Raw genomic sequence first — 15,764 nt, forward strand, 5'->3', positions numbered from 1 at the left:
ACATCAAACAAGAGAGCAGCAGCAGACAATAAGCTAAACTAAGCAGCCCTTTGAGAGCACCTCATTGAGAAAGCCAGCTGAGCTACAAAACTGCTGGGGATGATTAACATCAATGCAATTTATTGGCTTTCTTCAAATAAAGACCTCAGTGTAAGGAAATGATTGAAGAGACAACTAAACTCTGTTAGAGTCATAATTAACAAATTATAGGTTCCATTACACATATTGGTCTATACAACTCATTCAGGATAATGACAGAACAAGCTTATTTTTTTTCCACAAAAAACATTTTATTAACATTACTTATGAATTTTTATTTAGAAAATATTGATGGTGAAATTAACTGAAATTCAGACATTATTAAAATACAAAATATAAAAGAATGTGCAAAAGTATCACCATAGGCATAACCTACCATAAGAAATATAAAAGTGCCTCAAAAGAGGGATTACTCTTTTGTAGATGAAATTTGCAGAAACTTCTGCTGCTCTGCTTCAACAGCTACTGGATTATCACAAATATCAAAATCCTCTGCAGATGTAATCAGCATAGCTCCATTAAAATTAGTAAAACTATGCTGATTAATGCCATATGAGGATCTGGAGTAAGTTAGCCAAAATTTCAAATGTCATGAAAAAGTAATGGCTACAGTTTAATTTTAATGCTCAACTAGCTTATTCATTGCCTTTGTCAGAGTGTTTATCAGGGCATCTCTATTCCAAATTCTCTCCTGTGGGATAAGCTGCATTTAAATTTATACTTCTTGTACTGTTATGAAGACTTCTGAAAGCCTTTACTATGAACATTGACTGTAAATGACCATCTATTTAAATGACAGGGCCAAACTATGTAAATGGCAGGGCAATAAACCTCTGAACACACTTGTGAAAAGTTCCTCTTCTTTAGCAAGCAGAGGATGAAAAAAAAAAAATTAAAAATCCATGGTAGATTTTCAGTGTTGGACTCTCCTTAGTTATAATAACAGACATTTGATTTTTCAAATTTTAACTGACTTGCAACAGCTGAAATATTCTCCCAAGGCAGTAGTAACATTTCCCCCATAAAAACATGGAAATCTAAACAAGTCTTTCCAAAATATTATTGCAAAGACAACACAGCAGAAGAACCAAACTTAGGTTCATTATTCTATTAAATGCAGTTTCTTATAAAAAAGTAAATTGCATAAAAAGCAGCTCTGAAAGACAGAACTATGTCAGTATAAAACTTTGTGAAAAATATCTTACAAAAGAAGAAAGTGGAATCAACAAAAAGTGTATCAAACATCCAAGTGCACATCAGCTTTAAGACTTCAGGTTATACATCTGAGATTTTTTCTTCAGTTTTCTCACTATTTTTCGGCGGGATAAATTTGCTGGCTTGTTGATACCAGGTTTCTGATTTCCTGCTAACAAAACAAAGGAAGCAGTTAGGGAAACTGAAGGACAAAACTGTTACTACTTGTTATCGTTTGAGTTTGGTTCATGTTACACTGTTCACTGTCCAATAATAACAAACAGCAGAAACTGTAACATGCGTTCTGCATTCTCTATTCTCACACTGTAAGGTTGCCAGTGTGTTTACCTTTGGCACTGGAATCCTACTTTGCTGCTCTTTTCCTGAGCAGGCATCAAAGCCTTATCCAAGTGTCCTGCAGTGACAGCAGAATGGAACTAAATACTGCCCTCTATTAAAAAAAGAAAAAAAAAAAAACCAAAAAACCCAAAACCCAACAACCAAACTAAAAAAACCACAAACAAAAAACCCCAACCTATTCTTACATTTCTCTAAACAGTGGGACAAAGGTTAAAATACAGCCAGTGCTTGTAGGAGATATAAAGAGAAAATTACTTGAGTTTCTGCACAAAACTCACAGAAGCTGCAGAGTGGCCCAAGACAGTCAGAGCTAACACCAGACATGCTTCCAAAGGCTGCATGAATTGTGTGAGAGCAATTCAGAAAACAAGTATTCAGCAATCTTGACTAAAAATCTTTGTCTTTATGCTACCTGTTTACCAGCACCCAGAGCCACTGTGGCCAATTCCCAATTATTCTGCTGTCAGCCCAATGCATTTGCTTTCTTTTCCAATATAAACTTTTAAAGATTAAATGACTCACAAACCTTTTCACTCAAAACACTATAGATCAATTTAACAAACAAAGTTGTATATTTGCAGAGGGAAGGTCAACTGAATTCAACCTGAGACTCCAAGAGGTAACATGAAAGCTGCTGAGGAGGAAATAATGGAAGCAGGAGAGGAGGAGCAGGAGAGGCTTAAGTTGCCTGAATTATTTGCTTAATGTTGCTGTGCACTCCCAAGCTCTAGAAATGAATATGCATAGCACAACATTAATCAGCACTAATTATGCCCTTAACTTTGGTCTTCAGCTGCACCAAGCCTTACTGAACTGTGAAACCCCAGAGTTGATGAAAAAGCTTGTAACTGGTATTTTGCATTTGGCTATCTGGTGCTCTAGTTACAAGACAGACAGCATCTCCTTACCTCTTTCTTCCACACACACAAAAGGGGAAAAAAAAAAAAGAAAAGAAAAAAAGAAGTGAGTTAGAGAGAACCCCCAGGTGAATCTGGCTGGGTGTGGGCAGGGGCAGTGTGCAGGTGAGATGCTGAAGAAGCAGCTTCCTTCCTCCTCTCTCTGAACTCTCCACACTGGAGCCTGGCCCAACCACTTCACAGGTAGCAATGGATGCAAATTAGATAATCACAAGCATCTCAGATAAACTTAACATACTATTAGAGACTCTCTCATAATAAAATGGCAGAGACACACTCAGACTTGTCATCCACAGAAATATTACTGTCATGACTAACTGGCAGGCAATATTTTTATTTCTGAGGACAGTGCTCAGGGTACAATCCTTGCCCCAGACCTGGATTTCCAGCCCAGAACTGAAGAATCATCTCCCAGCATAAGGCTTCTGACTATACAACTTCAATACTGAGGTACTCAGATCTTGTGCTTATTATGTTTAAAATAGAGTTTTTTAGTTTCAGTGCTTTTCAGTTTTTCCTTTTTCCCAAAGGCAATGTACATGCTTGATACAGCCTTAAATATATCTCCCATTAGTATCCATTTTTAAAATACTGCACTGTGTCTACTTCCTAAGTTTTCTGGGCAGCAACATACAATTTTCTATCTCATTTATTTTCCTATCAAATTAATTAAATTAGAGTATTAAAACTTGCAATAGCTGTAATGACTGCAAATAAAAGCACAACTGTTTTGATTTACAAGCATAGCCACAAGCTGGTTTCAATAAAAGCATTAGGAAAATCTATTATCATTCCAAGCTTTCCCCCCACAGCCTGAGAAACAGCTGACACAGCACGACTGATGAGGCAGAATCTTTAGTAATGGGAACAGGAAATGTCAGTAGGCAACAGGGAATTGAGGAAGGATGGTAACTTCTGAAAATGCAAAGGAAAAAAGTAAATTGATTTCACAACAGACTTTAATCCTATTTAAAACTATCCAGAATAAAAGGATATCTTGGTTTGTGGTCGTGGAGATACTGAACAGTTTAAAGACTGATTCCTTGTAGGCTCTAGGAAGTAAGCTTAGTCTTTTTGTGTGCCCTCCTCTACACTTCATTCAAATATGGTGTAACCACTTCACATCACACTGATCTTGCCAGAAGGATTTAGCATTGCCTTTCAATTTTCCCTGCCCTTAAAAACACAAGAGTCCAAAATGCAAAAAGCATACCCCTGTAGCTGGCCAAGGTGAGTAAAAGAACACTATGAATATTTGATACTGTTATATGGATGAAAAACAAATAAAAACAAGAAACAAACAAAAAAACCCTCACCATTTCTGCAGACATTGTAGCAATCCTTTTCAGTGACAAAGTTGTTGGCATTTCCACCACAGCCAGTATATCTGAACTCTTTACATGATTTAGTCTTGGTGTCATAGTAATAGCGAGGCACAGAAGAGGAACACAATCCTTCATCCATTGGGCTATAGCATAGCAAGGGGCCAGCTTGGGAAAAAAGGAGAAAGGAAAAAAAGAAGAGAGAGAGCAAGAAAAATTACATAAATGTGATCACTGTACATGGCTTCTTAAAATTGATCCTGAAATAAGTTTTGTGTCTAAACGGCTCTTTTTCCCCTTGAATTGACACTATTACTGATGACTTCAGAGACTTTCTACATCTAATTCCTGGGAGCTGTGAATTTGAGAAAGCAAGAGACCATCCTAGGAAACAGGATTAGATCCCATAAGTGAAATTCATCAGCTATCCCCATTTGTGATGCTATACATATGACAGAAAAGATTTTTACATATTATTCTATGTATATAGGAATATAGCAATAATTTCAGTGGAACAACCTCCACTGAAGGCACAACTTTGCTATGATTTTCCCAGCAAATTCTGCTCGCAGCAAAAAGTACAAATCCAACAACTTTCCTCAAGAGCGTGTTTCTTTTTGCCTCAACAAAACTTTATTTTTTCTGCTGTACCCCCTTTATCAACTCATTGTATGTGCAACAGAAATAATTCAGCTTTCACCTAAGAAAATGCTGATGATCTGTCATCAGCTACAAACAAATGTCATCAAGCACTAATAACACTTAGGGAGGGCAGTGACAGCTTTTACACATTCTGGTAGATCTTCAAAGAGCCTATCTTGAACTAGATATTAATCTGGTGTTCATGTCAAAACTTAGTTATAGTTACCTGCTCATAACTGCCACCAATCTTATTTAAAGCTCAAATAGAGACACAGTGAAGAACCACATCAGGCACCTCACTTTTGTGAGAAGCTGAGTTGTTGAGTGCCAAAAACCTGAGCTGCCTACCACCATCTCCTAGGCCTGAATTTTAAAAAGGTGTTTCTGCTTTACATAACACTTCCCTGAATGTGACTGCAACAATCTCTGACACATCATCCTCAACACACATCCTCAAACTTATTATTTCTCTTCAGATACACCTGTACAGCCCTCTAGAAGTCAAGAAATTGATTTGGTACAGCTGTGGGTGTATTTAAGATCTCAGCATTTTTGTTCTTCCAGTAACAGCTAAGACAACATACTAAAATTAAAGTCGACAACATAAACATCTGCTTTACACAAGTCTTCAAAAAAACCACTGTATGGGTATTCAGAGGAAAATATCAAATGAAGTATCCTCTTCATATTACTTTCAAACCATCTATTTTATTAAAAATTTGGAACAACCATTACTTTTTTCTGGCAGACAGTGGTCCACACAAGACTGCAAATCTCTGAAGTTGTTTCCATTTCCATAACAGCCACCATAGATGAATTCCTCACACCTCATCGAGCTCAAGTTAAAGGCATATCTTCTTAGATAGCTCCTGCAAGGTCCTCCATCAGCCTCCATACGGCATAATTTGGGCACTTCTGCAGAAACAAACAAAAAAAAAAATAAAAATTCAACCTCTGTAAAAACAGCCCTTCATGCTTTGCATACAGAACAACATGGTAGTGCAGATAAAACTGTATTACTTCAGTTGCAGGCAAGTCCCACTTTGTCCCACTTGCTTTTCTTCTGGAGGAATCCAATGCATTAATTAGCAAGTAAGTGCAATATCAAATCACATTTAAAATCCTAATAGATAAATTCCACACATCATCTCTGGATCAACTGACTCTGTATTTTCTGCCCAAAACTGCCATCAGCAAGAAGCTGCAACAAGCAGGAGGGTCATCAGTTGGACTCGATCATCTTAAAGGTCTTTTCCAACCTAAATAACACTATGATTCTAAGACTTTGTGATATATCGGGGTGGTGCAAAGCGTCCCGCAAAGCCAAGCAGCCTCCCCGGTGTGTCCCCTCCAGCCCCTGCCGGTCCCGGGACTCACTCTTGATGGTCCAGCAGCTCTTCTCGCAGTCGTCGAAGGTGAGGAAGTTGTTGGCGTTGCCGTAGCATCCCCCGTAGGTGAACTCCTGGCAGCTCTGCGTGTGCCGGTCGTAGTACCAGCGCGGCACCAGGGCGCGGCAGGGCCCCTCGTCGGGGGGCAGCAGGCAGGCGCGCTGCTTCTCTGCGGAGACACCGGGGCTGAGCCCACCGCGCCGGGAGGCGGCCCCGGCCCCGCGGGCTCCCCCCGAGGGCCCGTTCCTACCTGTGAGGGGGCGCTGGGCCAGCGCGGCGCAGGCCAGCAGCAGCAGCGGCAGCAGCGCGGGCAGGCGGCGGCCGGCGGCCATGGCAGCAGCGGGGTCCGGGCAGCGAGCGGCGCTTCCCCTCCGACGGCAGCGCTTTATATGCACCCAGGCGGCTTCCCCGGGCCGCCTCCTTGCGCAGGTGGTGGGAGGGGAAGCTCTGATTCAGCGGGGCAGGAGGTCGCCGCTGACCCGGCCGCCAGCGGGGCGCAGAGGGCTGCGCGATGCGGGATCCAGGGGCGCGGGCGGCCCCCGCCCCGTTCCGCCCCGCTCCGCCGGGGGAGCAGCGGGGGCCGGGCGGGGCTGCCTCCCGCAGGGTGCACCGCCCATAGCCCAGGGGCCCCCGCCCGGGGCTGCGGCGACCTGGCTGGGGGCCACCCCCCGCCCCGCTCACGTTACGGGATGATGCTCAAAGAGCGTTTCCTGTAAATCACGGCGAAATCCGGGACAGGTCACTCAGCGAAAGCCCCCCTCTCTCATCACTGCGCGTCCCACCCTCGTCATCCTCGCCTTCTTCCCCCCGAGGCCGCTCCCTATTCGGAAGCTCCGGGTAGATGACGGTGGGACGCCGAAAATCAAACGCTGGTCCTGCTGCATGTCCCGATCCAGCCGGATCGAGAAGAGGCTGCTTAGCGAGTGCCGCCGAGACAGACGCGCGGCGTTAGTTTACCTCCCTAGTATAAAACGCTGATGAACTTGAGAAAATGAGGCTTGGACTCTGGGGAAACTCGAGGGGCCGAATGGATAACAACTCTGGCAGCGCAAAGAGGGATGGACTTCAGGAAATACCATAACCTGGTTTATTCTACAGATTGCCTGCCCCACCAGGCAATGAGGTGTGATCTGTGGGAGGAGGGGGTGAGCACCAAACAGCATACTTTCCCTCTCTAATCTGTTAGACACATTGCGTTAATTAGTGCTTACCCCAGATGGAATATAGTAAGACAGATAAGAGTGGCTGCAAATTAGGTGCGCTCTCCATAGATAAGGACAAACTAATCTGATCTCCTATTGTTCTTCTCTGCTCCCTTTACAGCGACATTGGGCCATAGTCCTGCAGGCAGGCACTGCCCTGGATAGGTTGCAATACAGGGCCCTGGAAATCTGTGGCCTGCAGGAAAGATACAGTCTGTAAGCAGGAGGCACTTCAGGGCACCCTGACTGCTTGAACTGACTTTCTCTCCATGGCTTCTGTGCTTTACTTATGTCGGACTACAACCTAGCTTCCTGACATATTTTTCATAAAGGCAAGAAAGGAGCAAGTCTAATTCCTACTCCACCTACATGACTTCTGAAAGGGAATGAATGGCACCTCTTTCCTTCCTTTTTCAGAACTGCTTCCTTTTTCAGAATCTCCAGTAGCTAAAGCATAAGTGGTGCTTTACTGACAAGAAAATAAATCCTGGTGCAGCTTGAGTCATCACGATGGGATATATCTGCCATGCTTTAGATTCCTATAGCTACAATGGTTACTAATGGGTATCCTCATTTTTAGGGATTTTGTTCAGCATATTAGGCAGAGCAGCTATATCAAAGCTTATGTCCCTCCCGAAAAAAAGAACCAACAAACAAACAAACTCACATTCTTTTTCTATTTCCAAAAGAAAGCAAAAGGTCATTGGGAAACTAAAGTGGTTTTAATATGATATTCTTTAATATGTTGTCCTAGACTGATGCCCTTTAGTTTTCATGACATTTTTTGGAATTGCAAAGAAAGAAATTTAAATACCACTTTAAACAATAGCAGCAAAGTGAATGCAAACACCATTTTCAATATTTTCAATTTCCTCTGTGCACAGACATATAGAAATCAAAGTCTGGTTTAAAGCCACCTATCCATCAGTGCTGCTATTCAGCTTCTCCTTTGCTTTCACTTAGATCAGGTAAATATCTGTAAAAATATATGAACCACAATAAAAGTTAACACAGTGAGTGGTAGAAAGTCCATCACTCACTGCCATCTGCAGAGCCAGTCACATCAGCAGACAGGTCAGGGAAAGTTTTCCATTACAGAGCTATGGATACCAAATTCTTCCCACCCCAACCGTGTCAGTGGTGTGCCAGAGCCCACCTTCAGCTCGCTCCTGCACCCTACCCCTGCCTCCACCGCATCACATGCTCTCTGCCTCTGCACACCACAATGTTTCTGCTCCCACCAACAGCCCAGGCTGTTCTGGGGCACTGGACAGCCGGCTCCTTACACCTGTTTTGGCTGGCCCAGGACCAGCAGCTGGTGGGGTTTGGGAATGCAGCTGTCAGTGTAGGTTATGGGCGTGTAGAAAGCGCATGCCACAGCTGGGGAGGGGAAGATAGTAGCCATAGGGAGAGGAAGAGAAACTGATTTTAGTGAACTGGCTGAAGTAAAACGAATACAAACCCCAAGGGCACTACAGGAGCAGTGCTGGAGATGTAAATCTTACATGCTGCTGACAGCTGCTTACATCTGGTGAGTAGGAAGAGGTTGGAGAAAGGAGTGTATTTAATGGGAAAAAACAGAGGAGGAAAGAGGGAGGGTTAACTGCCTATAAAGATCTTTGAAGTGGCAGATAACAGAAGGACTGCAAGCCCATTTTAATGGCCCGTAGCTATGTTCAGTCTCACGGGCCCTGAATTGTGCTTCCATTGCTATTGTAGGAAAACAGCTACTAGGATGACAGATGCTAGGTGCTGTGCAAGCATGCATGGAGGGACCACTCCGTTTCTAAAAGCACAGAAACCTATTTGGGATCTAGACCTCAAAACCATATGCAACCACAGGAGAAGAATTTCCTAACTCCTTCTTGCATTTTCTGAATGCATCACTTCCCTTATGTTGAGTACTCCACCCCAACACCTGTCATAACTCCATGTGTTCAGAGACCCTTGCGCAAACCAGCCACAATAGCCCTCTTATGCAGTTGCAAGTCTGCTTTGCAGACATACCTACCAACAAGTTGCAATGTCGGGCATTGATGGGCTGGCTACCTGTTGAGGCACTTTATATGGGAACAGTTTCTTCCCCTCTCTACCTTAGTCAGTTCATCTGTAGTGGTAATGCACAAGTATTGAGGAAGGTACCCGTGCACGCCACCTGCTTCTGCCTTAGCAGAGGGGGAGAAGAACACAGAGCCCAAGGATGCAGGTGACACAGAGCCGGAGTCATTTCTATGGCCGGGAGGTGCATGGGGAGAAGATGGTGGGGAGAAAGATCTCATGCTGGGCCAAAAGCTCCAGCCGACCTCGCTGCTCTTGCCCCGCACTGGAGTTGCGGAGGGTGAAGCCAGGGAGGTCAGCACAGGAGGGTCTTCCAGCTCCCGGCTCCTGCTGGGACGGCCGGACCTCCCTGCGCTGGCAGGGCCGGTGTCAACGCCCCGGCAGCGGGGCCGGGCCGGGCTCTAATCCGGTTAGGGGGGATTAGCGCGCAGGTTTAAAGGCCGGAGCGGCGCGGGGAAGGGGTGCGGGCGCGCCGGAGAGGAAGCGGCCGGGGCCGAGCAGCGGGGCAGCCCGGCCGGCAGCGTGTGAGTGAGCCGGGGGCGGGCCGGGGGCGGCCGTCCCGCAGCCCCGCCACCGCCCGGGGGCTCCGGGCCCGGCGCCCTCGCTGCCCAGACGTAACCTTTTGTCCTCACTCCCTGCGCGCTCCGTAGTGTAGACGATGCCAGCCATCAACATCGAGGACCTGAGCGAGAAGGACAAACTGAAAATGGAAGTGGAGCAGCTCCGGAAAGAAGTGAAGCTGGAAAGGCAGCCGGTGAGCGGGCGCGGAGAGGGGGCCGGAGCTGCCCGGGGCCGGCTGTGGAGCGGGGGGCGAGCCCGTTCCTCCGGGGCCGGGCGGGGCTGTGGGAGCCGCTCGTCCGCAGAGCCCCGGCTGTTTTGGGACGGCCGCGCTTTGCACCGACGGTCCTGCCGCCACTTTGGGTGAGGGGCCGGGGACGGCGCTGTTGGCACAGCGCTGCTAACACCGCGCCGGAGCGCCGGTCCTTGCCGGGGGTGGCTGTGGAGCCCGGGGGAAGGAGCGCATCATCGCTGGGATAAAGCGCCCCGAGGGGCTGGCGCGGGCCGGCCCGCCGCGGCAGGATTTGGCACCCCTTAACTTAATCCCGGTGGATTTGGCACCCCTTAACTTCCCCTCCCCTCGAGTCCCTGGCGCCCAAGGCCGGCACAAGACCGCCTTGCCGGGCGAGGGAGGAGCGCGTCGCGCTGTTCCCCCCTTCTGTAGCAGAACGCCCAGGGACGTGCTGGTGCTAGGGGAGGATGGCCCTCCCCTGGGCAGCCCCATCGCGGCACTGCGCCCTGCCTGGCCCCTCGCCGGGTCTCGGCTGCCCGCGTCCCCGCCCCGCTTCCCGTGCCGTGCAGCGCCCGGGCAGGAGCCAGAGCACCGCCCGTGCCGAGCCGTGACCCACCCAGCCTTGTTTCATAGACATCTAGACATTCACACTGATTGTTCCTTCCACAAGTACCTTACCCTTAAAGGTTTATGGTTTTGTACATTTTCTATAGACGAAAGATGTGCAGAACTGATCATACTCTATGATGAAACTAATTTTTTAAAAAATTCTGCATGCCAGCAGAGGCAAATTACACCTAAATAAACCCTTCAAGTTAGGACCAAAAATACATTTGTATGTGGGAATCAGTAGCATTAGTCATGTTGATTACATTGAAGGTCTAGGTTTTACCCCAAGAATAAAAATGCCAATGCTGAAGTTATGTTTTAGCTGTGAGTTGGCTATCAGATATTAGATATTAGATATTACAGTATAGTAATAAGGTTCTAGCAGTATTGAGGGCTCAACGTCCAACTAGTGTTGATACCTATGTCATCTCTCAAAGATAATTCTTAGACAACTGAAATACACTCTGCAGGACATAAAGTTTTGGAAATAATAATAATTCTAAATACTTGTCTACATTTTTGGAATAAACCAAAACCCTGATCGCTTTAGTAAAATGGGTATTTTTTTCAATTTTCCTGTAGTGAAACATGTTTAATTCTACCAGTGCATTGTAACAGAAGTTTTGCTGTGAGAATGAAATTGGTGTTGTTATTGTCACAGTCCCCTGGTACCTGTGTGGGTGTTACAGGGACTGCGAAATGCAGAAACCACATTACTCTTGGTACCAAAAGCAAAACGTCAGACAAAATTTTTTTTACCCCCACTAACAACTTTACAAAATAAAAAGGAAATGGCCTTTGGAATGAATAAAAATTTCTAAATGTATATTTAAGCAGACTTTTTTACTTGTAAGTTAAAGTGATCCTGGCAGTTCTGACTGAAGTAAAACCCTGGTCCTTCATATACTTTGGCATGCAACTGTGTTATGGTGTTGTTAGGTGCTCCAGTTTGGATGAACAAAGTTGGCAAGGCACAGAAGAACAAGACACGTATAATGGGATTTCTAGGTGCAGCTTCTTCTTTGCTCTAAGGCACCTAGATCTTATTTTATGCACTGTTTAATTGGGAATTAACTCTGTTCCTTCTGATGGCTTAAAGCTTAATTTTGCACAGGCCGTGCTCTGTTGTTTGTGATGCAGTAAGTAAATTCATTGGTTCTCTTGTTGTAGTTTTACCTTTGAAATAAAATGTAATTAACAGAGGAGGCAAGGGGCCTTAAATTAGAAATACTAATCATCTAGTGGCCTGGCCAGCAGCTGGTTCCTGCTGCTGACTCTGCACAGCAGTACCACTGCAGGGCCTGCGGGTACGAAGGGAGGAGGTAGGGACAGAGCAGGAGTGTGTCCTCAGGCATGTCAGGTATTTGAGCATCTAGGGACAGTTTCTGCTGGCACAGAGAGCAAGAGATGTGTGTGCACAAGGAACCTCAGGAGCCCCAGACATTCACTTGTGCACTCTCAGACTCCACAGACACCATTACCACATGTGCTGCATGTGTCAGTGAACAAAACTAAACACCCTTCTTCTTCCTCGGTGGGTTCTGTGCAGGCTTGCCGACATCAGTGCTAGTTTGGTATGAATGCTATGGGAACTATTATGGTCTCAGAACACAATAGGCTCTTTTATTAACCATTGTTTGAAATAACCCCAGGTAACCAGTAAATAAGTTGTCTTTCCTAGTTAGACCCTCATTCAAGGTGCCTCATTGCTATAGTAGAACTGCAAAGTAAGAATTGGTATTACCACTGAAAAATCATTGCTGAATGTTTTGTTTGTGAAAAAACACATAAAGCCATAAATACTTTGAAACTGAATTGAAAGTTACTGACCCTGAAACTATTGACCATAAGTCATGCCGGTGCTGAGGGAGAGTGTGATCCCCAGCTAAATGAAACTAGATCGGCTAATAATGAACACAAGTTTTACTATGCAGCAATGGCTGTTCGGAGTTGCATTTACATTCCCAGAGACACTCACATGCTCTGTCAATATTAGGCTGTGAAAAGAGAGGAAGGAAGCTGAGTATGCACGTGCTTAGTGCTCTGTGGCCAGATATTTTATGCTTGGTGGGAAGGTGAATGAGAGAGAATATAAATTCATGGGTTTCCTCCACTGATGAACATTTCCCACGGCCGTAACGCAGCCACTCTTCTGTCCTTTCCCTCGAGGTGTCCAAGTGCTCCGAAGAGATCAAGAACTACATCGAGGAGCGGTCGGGAGAGGACCCGCTGGTGAAGGGGGTCCCCGAAGACAAGAACCCCTTCAAGGAGAAGGGAGGCTGTGTCATCGCTTAGGAGAAGGAGCCCCCGCCTGCCCCTGCTGCAGACATTCCTCCCGTACCCGTAGGGAGCGACTAGCGCGTCCCGTCCGCCGCCGGTCTGTGTCGAACGAGCACAGGAGCGGATTTATTTTCATTTTCTATTTCTCCTTACAAAAATACAGAAACCCTCGCGAAAGCAGCCGAGCCCCGCGCCGGCCGCTGGCCAGGGCCGGCTGTGCCCCGCTCCCCGCCGTGCCCGGCCTGTGTCGCTGCGCGGGGCCCGCTCGCCACCCGCTTGTCGGTCGCTTCATGGCTGTTCGTTGGCATTAAAGAGAACCTGCCCGTAACCCGAGAGCTGCCGTGACTTGCTGCCGGGGCGAGGGGAGTGGGAGGAGGGGCGGGGCGGGGCGGGGGCTGCCGGCGGCCCGGGCAGGCTTTCGGGACACGGCGGCTGTAGCGGCCTTTGCCCGGCACCGGCGGCGGCCATGGCGCTGCGCGGCGGCGGGCGCTGGGCCCGGCGCCTGGGCTGGGCGCTGCGGGGCCGCACCTCGGGGCCGCGGTACGCCGGGGACGCCCCGCGGTTCGCCGGGGACACCCCGCAGCACCGCGACCTGCGGGAGGCCCTCCGCAAGGTACCGAGGAGCGACCGGGCAGCGGCGGGACCGCGGGACACCCGGCCTGACCGCCCCGTGCGGGGAACGAACCAGGGCAAGGGCAGCGAGCCGAGAGAACGGCTCGGGATGTGCTTAAATGAGTAAACTTCCCTGTGCCAAGGGCAGAAACGGAACCGTGTGTGCCCTGCCTGCCGGTGACCCGCCGGGTGGCAGAGCCCTGCCCGGCGTGTGCTGCCCGGGGCGGAGCGGGGGCTCGGTCCCCGTTCTAGAGGAGCACGACGGACACATAATGGAGTGTCCTGCAAGACTTAGTCATAAATCAAGAGGAAACGGAGCGCTTCTGGTAACGTAGCATGTACATTGAGTGCCAAATGGCAACCTGCAAGAACAGTGGTGCTGGCGAGCTCTGTGTATTCCATGTCAGTGAGGTCAGTGTCACCTGTAGATCTCATCTCCGTGGTACTGTTCAGGGCGCCTGCCAAAGCCAGAGAATCAGCAGGTTCGGCTGTAGGGAGCCCTGGTGTGGTGCCCACTGCTGGGCTGAGCATCAGTGGGAAAGAGAAATCCACCTTTAACCTAGGAACCGCTGAGAAAAGTGCTGGAGTTCAGTACCTGCTGCAAGGGCCAAACACCATCATTGTGGCCACCACATAAGAACGTACAATGGGTTCAGGTGAAGGGAATGTAAGGACTTATCTCAGATTGCAGGCAAGTTTCCAAATTCTAGCTGGCGTGCAGTGCTCTGCTGTAGTTTTTTAAAAACAGTATGCTCTGGATTGCCAGATACTTTCATGTGAGAATGTCCTATCCTTCATGGATGTTTTTAAAAATTACTTGCAGAATCTTGTATTTCCCTAAATACGCTTAATTATTTCCAAACTTCACCTCCAACCTCCAGTCCACTGTGGACAAAAGATAGTGGAGTTACTTCTGAAGGTAAGATTTTTTTAAACTTTCACACTTCCAGTGTTAAAATATCCCAAACCCAGTGTTTGGGTCAGATTTTCTGTCACTGAGATCTGTTGTCTTCGAGCTTTGGGAGAAGGGGATGTATCTTCTGTGCTATAAAAAAGAAATCCAAGTAAGGAGGAAAAAAGACCCATGACTTGTCACTTTCTTAGTAAATTACTTTCATTACTCTACATTCCTGGACTCTTTGCAAAGCAGAAATAAAATGATGCAGAAAGAACCAGAAGCTGGAAATGAATCCTCACCTGGATTAATAGTGTAGAATTTTGTAGTTAATACCATTGTGTAAAATTTGTGCTGATTCTGTCTGGAGAGAGCCTCCATATATCTGTGTATCTTCAGAGCTATCTGCCAAATGGACTTGTTCCCTGGCATGCTGCTCTTCATTACCTGCCCAGGGACAACAACTGCATTAGTAAAAAATTCATGTCATGAAACTCAGAGGACAAGGACAGAGCTTGTAAAGGAGGTAATCTGGTTCTTTGTCATGGATAGGTTAAGGCACACATCGTTTTGTGTCTCAAGTATTTGCAGCTGTGTATTTATTGAGGACAGGGGAAGTAGCTATATTAGTGTCTGCTAGTGCAGTGTTTGCTGCTCTGTTGTGTGACACACTGCTTTTTTAAATAAAACTTTTCCCTCCTTTTCCCCTTGTTTTTATGCCCTCCATGCCTTCTGAAGTGCAGATAACAGAATGCTCTACCTTGCTGAGTTCAGGGCAGATAATTAAATCATGGGCTAAGAGAGAATGTGATGCTACATTTATCACATAAGGCCCTGTGATGAATATATTGTAGAATAAGTCACAGTAGACAATATAAACCAGCTTATTGAATCACCCTGCATTAAAAAAATGCTTATATAGCACTTATTTTAATTTCCTCTGATCATATTGGAAAAAAAGAAAAATCACTATTTATGTCAAATCCAGTCTGATGTTGTTCACACAAAGCTTCTAGCAATCAATGTTCGATTTGTCTTAAGTTAAGCCTTCCTCTAGTGATTTTAGGATAAATTGAAAAGTGTCCCCAAAGTCTTTGGGAGAGAATGGCCATTCAGTATCTGCAACACATTTTAAGTATACCTGTTATATATTCTGGGGCACCCTTTCCAGTAGCTAAATGCAGATGCGAGTACCAGAGAAATAAGAGAAATGAGCAGTGCAATTCCATGAGTGAGAGCTGGGGTTTTTGTTTGTTTGTTTGCATTAATTTTATTTTTTAGTGTATTAACGTACTTCAAATGATCTATAATTTCCCAATTGTTCTGAGCAGGATGAGGAAGAGACTCTTATAATTCCAGGGGGCTGTTTTTAGCAAGGGTATTGAAATAATTCTGTGAGTGGTTTCCTTTACAGCTTTATAGGTCACCACCCTTCCTCTTGGAAATTGAAAACCTA

The 15,764-nt window shown here is 46.3% G+C and overlaps 3 protein-coding genes across 4 annotated transcripts in view; 2 read left to right on the plus strand and 1 right to left on the minus strand.

Moving 5' to 3' along the window:
• Positions 1-268: 268 nt before the first annotated feature.
• Positions 269-6,194, minus strand: TFPI2 (tissue factor pathway inhibitor 2). The gene is made up of 5 exons (XM_063151431.1): positions 6,113-6,194; positions 5,852-6,031; positions 5,210-5,389; positions 3,827-4,000; positions 269-1,405 (listed from the first exon to the last, which is right to left on the minus strand). Exons 1-5 carry the CDS (start codon positions 6,192-6,194, stop codon positions 1,302-1,304), a joined length of 720 nt encoding a protein of 239 aa, XP_063007501.1. The 3' UTR covers positions 269-1,301.
• Positions 6,195-9,549: 3,355 nt separating this feature from the next.
• On the plus strand, positions 9,550-13,129 carry LOC134415718 (guanine nucleotide-binding protein G(I)/G(S)/G(O) subunit gamma-11). Of its 2 annotated transcripts, XM_063151455.1 has the most exons (3): positions 9,550-9,646; positions 9,773-9,876; positions 12,691-13,129. In XM_063151455.1, the coding sequence occupies exons 2-3, from the start codon at positions 9,781-9,783 to the stop codon at positions 12,814-12,816; spliced, it is 222 nt and encodes a 73-aa protein (XP_063007525.1). In that variant the 5' UTR covers positions 9,550-9,646; positions 9,773-9,780; the 3' UTR covers positions 12,817-13,129. The 2 variants fall into 2 exon arrangements, with proteins under 2 accessions (XP_063007525.1, XP_063007516.1); XM_063151446.1 differs by lacking the exon at positions 9,550-9,646 and having other exon boundaries at positions 9,685-9,876.
• Positions 13,130-13,267: 138 nt separating this feature from the next.
• The window catches only part of LOC134415736 (probable acyl-CoA dehydrogenase 6), a 75,350-nt gene continuing 72,853 nt past the window's right edge, over positions 13,268-15,764 (plus strand). Inside the window, exon 1 of the mRNA XM_063151502.1 lies at positions 13,268-13,414. Within this exon, the coding sequence (XP_063007572.1) occupies positions 13,268-13,414 (147 nt within the window). The remainder of the gene's footprint in view (positions 13,415-15,764) is intronic.

Source organism: Melospiza melodia, chromosome 1 (genome assembly GCF_035770615.1).
Source record: "Melospiza melodia melodia isolate bMelMel2 chromosome 1, bMelMel2.pri, whole genome shotgun sequence".
Taxonomy (NCBI): Eukaryota; Metazoa; Chordata; class Aves; order Passeriformes; family Passerellidae; genus Melospiza; species Melospiza melodia.

What these genes read in the sequence shown, in the direction of transcription:
- TFPI2 (XM_063151431.1), bottom strand. Translation starts at nt 6,194, where the DNA reads ATGGCCGCCGGCCGCCGCCTGCCCGCGCTGCTGCCGCTGCTGCTGCTG. An exon ending in GAGCTGCTGGACCATCAAGA is followed by an intron (nt 5,390 to 5,851) that starts GTGAGTCCCGGG and finishes TTGTTTCTGCAG; the next exon opens with AAGTGCCCAAATTATGCCGT. An exon ending in CTACAATGTCTGCAGAAATG is followed by an intron (nt 1,406 to 3,826) that starts GTGAGGGTTTTT and finishes TTGTTTTGTTAG; the next exon opens with CAGGAAATCAGAAACCTGGT.
- LOC134415718 (XM_063151455.1), top strand. Translation starts at nt 9,781, where the DNA reads ATGCCAGCCATCAACATCGAGGACCTGAGCGAGAAGGACAAACTGAAA. An exon ending in TGAAGCTGGAAAGGCAGCCG is followed by an intron (nt 9,877 to 12,690) that starts GTGAGCGGGCGC and finishes CTTTCCCTCGAG; the next exon opens with GTGTCCAAGTGCTCCGAAGA.